This window comes from Phanerochaete carnosa, assembly GCF_000300595.1.
Source record: "Phanerochaete carnosa HHB-10118-sp unplaced genomic scaffold PHACAscaffold_1, whole genome shotgun sequence".
Taxonomy (NCBI): domain Eukaryota; kingdom Fungi; phylum Basidiomycota; class Agaricomycetes; order Polyporales; family Phanerochaetaceae; genus Phanerochaete; species Phanerochaete carnosa.
Window position 1 is genome coordinate 1,127,459 of NW_006767628.1, and position 7,599 is coordinate 1,135,057.

General features: G+C 61.2%; 2 protein-coding genes across 2 annotated transcripts; both read left to right on the forward strand.

Annotated features, from left to right (window-relative positions):
- Window positions 1–2,897: 2,897 nt before the first annotated feature.
- On the forward strand, window positions 2,898–4,490 carry PHACADRAFT_55115 (uncharacterized protein; the record flags this gene model as incomplete). Its single annotated transcript, XM_007389564.1, has 7 exons — window positions 2,898–3,035; window positions 3,191–3,257; window positions 3,320–3,402; window positions 3,458–3,560; window positions 3,622–3,794; window positions 3,852–4,008; window positions 4,078–4,490. Coding segments are annotated over 7 exons (1,134 nt in total), but the record flags the coding sequence as incomplete, so codon positions are not given.
- A 742-nt stretch (window positions 4,491–5,232) lies between these two features.
- Window positions 5,233–7,126, forward strand: PHACADRAFT_246408 (uncharacterized protein). Its single transcript, XM_007389850.1, has one exon. The coding sequence runs from the start codon at window positions 5,469–5,471 to the stop codon at window positions 6,702–6,704; it is 1,236 nt and encodes a 411-aa protein (XP_007389912.1). The 5' UTR covers window positions 5,233–5,468; the 3' UTR covers window positions 6,705–7,126.
- The last annotated feature ends 473 nt before the right edge of the window (window positions 7,127–7,599 follow it).

Here is a 7,599-nt window from a genome sequence, read left to right on the forward strand (position 1 = left end):
TCTGGCACTCTGTGTGTCCCGCTGGCGCGCGCGGGGCCTGGCACATCTGCTCTGCCACGGACGCTGCCCGCGCGGCCCGGAGGCGGGCGCCGGTGCTTGTCTCCTGTGCGTTGCCCGGACGACGACGCACGGGGTGTCGGTTACAGGTTACAGGGAAACACCGCGCATTGCGCGATTGCAGTCTCGGATGCTGAGCCAACGCCAGGCCGAGACTAGAGCGGTGTTCAAAAAGGCTACCTTTTTTTTGCGTTGGCTATATTCAAATTGGACAACGGTTCTACCGAGAAGCGAGGCTCAGGGCTGCGGTGAGTCCGCACACGGAGACTCAATTTTCTCTCTCTCTCGCAAGACCTTGCGTAAGGGCCCCAAACTGAATCGGGGCGGGACCAGCGCCTCAGCTGCTGGCAGACGTGGCTTGCAGCCTGAGCGGACAGTTTTCCGATTTCACGGGTGGGGGGTGGGTGCGGAGCTAATCAGCGTGGGGTGGGAGACGCCCAGGCCCCTCGATTGGGATTGACGATCTCCGTGGTCGCTCGCACGATGATAAACGTTTTCCCACGTATCGTATCTCGTCAGCTCCGCGGTGTCTCGCGGCTTGCCGGGTGCTGAAATCGGTGTCAAGGACGCTTCTGTGCGCGTTCCCAGCGGGCAGTGCGCTCGCGGCGTCCCAATAGTGGCGGGCAGTGCACGCGGCCGCTGTGCGTTCTTCTCTGGCGCGTGTGCCAGGAAGCCTTCCTGACATCTTCCGCATTTCACCAAGGAGCGGGTGGGCCGTCCTCCCCCTATGCATCGAAAACTCTGATGGATTGCCCACGCAGAGACACCTCGATCCGTTCCTCATCAGTGCGACGTTGCGTCGCTCGGACGCTAGCAGCGGCGGGCCATGCAGCGACCATATGCGCGCGCAGGCCCAAGTGCGAGGACGGCGCCACAGGGGCGCGCGGAGATGGTCGATTGAGACCGCTCCTCGGAACCGGGACGTTGTGTGCGAGCGCAGCGGAGGCAGGCTGAGGTAAGCGGGGGGTCTGACCCTGTGCTCACCCGGCAAAATGTTGGGCTGTGCCTGACGCACGCGTCGGGCGCTCCAACCGACCCGCTCCTCCGTCCGTCAAAGTTTGGGCGCTGGGTCGCCCGTCCCGACACGTGTTCTGGCCCCCCCCTGCTGTACCCGTTGCCGACGGGAACTCCATCACCATCAACCACCGGCGGCCCGGCGTCCGCCTGTCTTGCAATCGATTGTGGATCGGACTGCGGCTGTCCCCCGGAAACGACGGCGGCTCCACACGCGAAGCGAGGCGGCCGAAGTTCTAATTTTTTTTATGGGCCGGTGCTGCTCAGCAATTTGATTGTTACGTATCACGTCCGATCGGTGATGGCCCCGCGCCACGCCGCCGGAAGCTTATATTCATCTCAGTTTTGTCAGCGGCCAGAGCCACCCTCTCTCTTTCCGTTCAGGAGCTCTTGCACGTCCCTGATGGCGAGGCGCGGCGTGCTCAGATGCCGCGGGTGCGGATGCTCGACGGCCGCTGCTCCATAGTAACAACCGGATGAAGCTTTTTGTACTGTTGGAGTGTCCATTGTAGCCCCAAGAGGCAATTCTTTTCCCTGCGAGGTAACGGACGTCCGCATGCAACCGACATGAAAAGACACCGCAATGGACTCACGCGCCTAGGCGATGTGCACTGTGCAGGCCGTCCGCTTACCGGATGAGGCATCGCAGGACGGGAGTCATAGACTTGGCGCGGGGCGTGCTACGTTGACGCGTCTATCTTTATTTGGAACGCATCCAGCTGTGCAAGGTGACACAGGGTGCCATAGCGGTGGCAAACGAAAAGTCCACGGCGTCGGTCGATTAATGTGTCGCGAATGACAGCGGGCTAGGGGTCGATCTCGCACTACAATCGGGTGTGGGCGGGGAATGAGACGACGATCTGAGACGAGACGCGGCGCCCTTGGCGTTGCACAAAAGTGCGCAGTTAGCGGAATGGGGCAGACAATGCTGTTACGTCGCGCGTTGTGCAGGACGGAGCCGAAACGAGCCCGCCTGTTTCGGCGAGGATAGCATGAGTGGCGAAGCTTGTGTGGACCGCGACGGCGAGAATCGATGGTGATGGAAAAGGCTAATGCATTGAGCGAATCTGAGATCATGATGGGTTAAATGAGGGCTCCCAAAGTAGTTGCCGGCAGAGCGCTGATCCCTGGGCAAGCTTCTGACGAAGTGTGAGCTCCCTTTCGGAGCTTGGCAGGAGATCTCGATCTGATGCTTCCTGACCGCGGCCATTGGCCCGTCGACGCGGCTTCCAGTTTCGTCACCCATCCGTCTCGCTGGCGTCTCCGCAAAACGCTCTGCGACTTCGATCTGTGATCGTCTTCTCTCGCTATGCCCTGATCTCACACCCGCAGCTCCGCCCATATATACAGCCCCCCGTCCCCCGCGAGCGAACCCTTCTTTTCGCCTCCTCATCCCTTTCTGTCTCCAGCCGCCCGTGCCCTCTCGTCGTCGTTGCTGACGCCGCCACACACATTCTCGGCGCCGCCATGAGCACACGACAGCCCCGCCAACCTGAACGAGATATACGTCTTCACGACCCTCATGTCCCCCACCATGCCCACTCGCTGCCGCCGCCGCCGCACCCGCACGGCCACCCCCCGCTGCATCTGAACGGCAGCTCGATACCCACCACGCCCCTCACCGCAGGAGCGGTTCCGCCTCCGCCTCAGGCCGCCCTGGTCTCCTCGCCTGCCGTCGCGAACGGCGTCAACGGGACGGCCGTCCCCAGCTCAATCCAGAAACTTGCACAGGCGAACGAACAGACCTGGCTTCTGATTGGTAAGCAAGGGTCTTGGTTGCAACAGGAATACAGACAGTCGAAACTGACGCCGTCCGCGTCTCGGTAGGTCGCGTCGCCGAGCAGATGGGAAACTTGGAACATGCGCTATCGGCGTATGAGAACGCCCTGCGTCACAATCCCATGTCACTTTCCGGACTCACACAGGTCGCTGGAATCGCGCGGATCAAAGAGAACTACCCCAAGGTACGCGCGCCTCCTTGTATCCATCTGCGCTATCTTGTCGCCCTCGCTTCGGGTAAACCCCGGCAAACCCTTTTTCCCCATTTTGGGCAACGGCATCATTTATTTTCAGATCATCCTCGTTCCAGATTTCTGACTCTGACGCGTTTCCCCTTTAGGCAGTAGAGTATTTCCAACGCGTCATCAACATGCAGCAGGACAATGGCGAAGTCTGGAGCGCACTAGGTAAGCGCCCGAGGCCCTTCTGCATCCGCCGCATTGCCCCCGGCTCACACGGGTCCTTTCAGGGCACTGCTACCTTATGCAAGACGACCTCCAGAAGGCCTACGCTGCGTATCAGCAGGCGCTCTATCTCCTTCCCAACCCAAAGGTAAGGCTTCCACGCCGTCCCTGCTTCTGCTCCGCCTGCTGATTTGTTTGTGCAGGAAGACCCAAAGCTGTGGTACGGCATAGGCATCCTGTACGACCGCTATGGTTCTCTGGACCATGCCGAGGAAGCGTTTTCCTCTGTCCTCCGTATGGACAAAGGTTCGTCTTTCTGCCCCCCGCGCAGTCTTGCGCTTACTCAGCTCTAAAGCACACTCCGCAGACTTTGACAAGGCCAACGAGATCCTCTTCAGGCTCGGCATCATCTACAAACAGCAAGGAAAGTACCAGGAGAGCCTCGAGTGCTTCGACCGCATTCTTCGCAATCCGCCGAATCCGCTAGCACATGCCGATATCTGGTTCCAGATTGGTCATGTGTACGAGCAGCAGCATGATGTAAGTTTTCATCGTCAAATTTGGCTCCGGATCGTCGTTGCTTATCTAGCTTTCCAGCACGTTCGTGCCCGGGAAGCATACGAACGAGTCGTGGCCGACAATCCTGGGCATGCAAAGGTTCTGCAGCAGCTGGGGTGGCTTTACCATCAGGATGGCTCGTCTTTCCAGAATCAGGAACTTGCCATCCAGTATCTGACCAAGAGCCTCGAGGCCGGTAAGTTCCCATGTCAGAGCTTCCCGACCCGCATTCACGTGTCTCACATCCAACTGCCCCTGCTTCTAGATCCAGCCGATGCTCAGAGCTGGTATCTTCTCGGCCGGGCCTACATGGCCGGTCAGAAGTACAACAAGGCTTACGAGGCGTATCAGCAGGCTGTGTATCGTGACGGCCGCAACCCCACTTTCTGGTGCTCCATTGGCGTGTTGTACTTCCAAATCAACCAGTACCGCGATGCCCTGGATGCCTACTCGCGCGCGATTCGGATCAACCCGTACATCTCTGAGGTGTGGTTCGACCTCGGTAGTCTCTACGAGAGCTGCAACAACCAGATTTCGGACGCCATCGATGCGTACGCTCGCGCTGCCGAGCTCGACCCCGCTAACCAGGCGATTGCTCAGCGCCTGGCGCTCTTGAAGAATGCTCAAGCGACCGGTCAGGCTCTGCCTGCTGCTCCAGGCCCACAGGATGTGCATCCGACGGCATACGCAAACTCGCTAATGCCGCAGCCAGCTGGTTTGACTGGGCCCCCGCTGATCTTGCACACGAATGGCATGCCACCACGCCCACTGTTCAGGGCCGACTCTCGAGGTGCTCCCAACGAATTGCCTTTGCCCGTTCCTCCTGCTCAGCTCCAGGGTCGTTCGTCTCCAGGTCCTTTCCGCGGTGGTCCGCCTCCGCCTGTCATCCTCAACGAGGACCAGCGTCCGCCAACGCATGTCTTGGCGCCGATGGATGTCGACAGGCCTCCCATTCGCGAGGCTGCTTCGTATCGCGATGCACCTCGTGGTGGACCCTCGAACAGCCTCCTGTTGCACCACCCTGTACCCCAACCCCAGCAGATCCCACAGTCGCATCCCCACGAGAACTTTGCGCCTCGTCCGATCCGAATGCCCTCCGGTTCGGCGTCGCCTCCGTCTAGAACCTTGCCAGCATTCAGTGATCGCCCACCAGTCGGCCCTGGTCAGATGCCACACCCCCGTTCGCCTCGTGCATATGCGCCTCCTGAGCGCGCTGAACCTGGGTGGGACCGCCGCATGCCACCAGCCGCTGATCGTGACTGGGAACGTGAACACCGCGAGCACCGTGGACGTCCGGCCCCCGCTGATTACCCGCCGCACCCACAACAAGCTGCGATGTACAGCTCTCGTCCGCACTCGCCAATGTATACACAGCAACCACACCGCAACGTGTCGCGCGACCGTCGGGACAGCCCCCCGGAGGCATCTCCGCGCAGTGCACACCCGCACTCTGGATACCCACGATACTGGGATGCCAAACACTCCGGACCGGGCGCACAGGGCTCAGGGCCTATGCCGGTACAGATTCATGCACGCTCTCCGCCGCCGCCGCCATCGCGGTCGACACTGACCGAGGTGGTCCTCGACACTCCCCAAAGGCGGTACGATCCCCGATTTGACGGGCGAGAGTCGCAGCCCCGCGAATACGGGCGCGAAATGCCGGTCGACGCCCGCTACCACATGTCGCCGGAAGCAATGCGCATGCGTGCCCAGCCTCCTCCCCCACCGTATGCGGGAAGCTCTCGTCCGTCTGAGAGCCCGCGCATGACGAGCGTAGCCACACCGTCTGATGCCAAAAGCCGCGGCGGCCGTCGCAAGGCGCAAGGTGCGACACCCGAGGCGGAAATGCCTGGTATGCCGCAAGAGAAGAAGGAACGCAAGCGGAGACAGCGCCGTGGGAAAGAGGACACGCCGGCCCCGATGCAGCCGCCGCGCCAGGACTCGCAGTACGGCATGCCGTACCGCCCACTGAAAACGAGCAACAATGGCAGCCCGGAGCCGAGCTCGAATGGATCGAATGGCTCTGGCCCTGGTTCGGCGAGCAGGTCGACGCAGCCGTCTCCAACGAGCTCAGCTGCGAACCCCGCCCACCACCCGCCCACGCGCATCGTCGACGAGGACTACGACGGCGATGGCGCAGCTGCGGAAGTGCTCATGAACATGTCCAACTCGTCGTACCGCAGTGGCCCGAGCGACCCCCGCAACTTTGGTGCTCCCATCAGCGGACCCATGCGCTCTCCACCTGACAGCCGTGGTGGTCCCCCGCCCCAGATGTCTCCGCACTCGATGGCGAAGCACCCAGCGATGCAGAGGAACTCGCCTCCGTCGAAGCGGCCACTCAGCCCTGGGCCTGAAGATCCGAACGTCGAACCCAAGCGCTCGCGCGTCGGCAGCACCAGCAGGCGGATGTCTTCTCCCTCTGCGCAGGCCCCGTCGTCGACTCGGCCCTCTCCTGTGCCGTTCCGCCACCAGCCGACGACGCACGCGTCGCACTCGCCTGAAATGAGGCAGGACGTGCAGCGTCAGCCGTTCGACTCCCCGCCGAGCCCTGCGCTTCCAACGACACTCCCACCACACCCGCGCCCGATTGGGTCAATGGGCGCCGGGTTTGCGGCGGGGCACACATCCGGGCCGGGCATGCCTCTCCCGCCGTCGCTGTCGTCCGGCGCGGTGCGCTCGCCTCCTGGCATGTCACCGACGGACTCGGACCATCGCATGCACGACTCGCGGTCGAACTCGCCGAACGCGCAGCGGATGCCGGCCAAGCGCGAGATCGTCGTACACGCTGCGCGGTCGCCGCCGGGGTCCAAGGGTCTGCCTTCGCCTGCGTCGAGTCACGGCAGCCATGCGAGCCACGGGAGCGGCGGCAGCCACAAGATGGTTGTGTCGTGAGCGCGTGATTCTCCGATTTCGTTGTCGTGTGTATACACGCTTTTCCTTTCTTTCTTTGTCTTTTGCACGCATCTCGTACGTACGCATTGGCATGGCCCGGTTCTATTTCCTCGTCGTCGTCGCTGTCTGTCTGTCTGTTGCATCGCACGTTGTGTCTTTATCTCACACGCACGGTTTCGGTCCTCTTGCTCGCTTTGTCGGTTCCCCATTACCCTCGTCGTATCGTCTGCAAGGTCCATGAAGAATACAAAGTGCCGAGTTCCTATATACCATGTATACTGTGTATGTCTGTATGTGCACGTATGATATGCAACCAATTATTCTCAGACACATTTCAGGTGGTATTGCGTGAGATGGCCTTGTACAAGCTGGAGGGTCGGGCGTTATTTGTTGCTGTTTGGCTTCGACCTCATGATTGTCCCGACGGTGATGGGGCCAGATCGACAGAGGTCGAGCGTCGGCCTGCACCAGTGCTAAAAGCACTGCGATCGACATCGCCTTACGGAAACAGGCTGGATTACGCGGTGGGTGTGGCTGGTGGCATGGGGTCTGAATGAATGAATTCGCTTGTTAGGCTTCGCGGAACCTAATGAATACCCTGACGTCCGTACTGGTGGGTGCCATAAACGCAGGCATCCACATTGTGCAGCGAGCAGCTGACCGCCGAAACAAAATCTTGACTCATAACCTGCTACACCCTCGCCGGTCTGTGCCCCACTATTCGCGTGCACAAGCAGCTCCGCGTCCAGCCCAGTGCTGCGGTCAAAAACAAAGCGAGGAGTGCTGTTCGGGTCGGCTTCCGACTGACCACGCGGGGGCACACGATCGACGTGCAGCCCCAGCGCGTCCCATTCCTTCGCCGCGGCGTTCTTCTCGAGAGAGCCCCCCCCCCCCC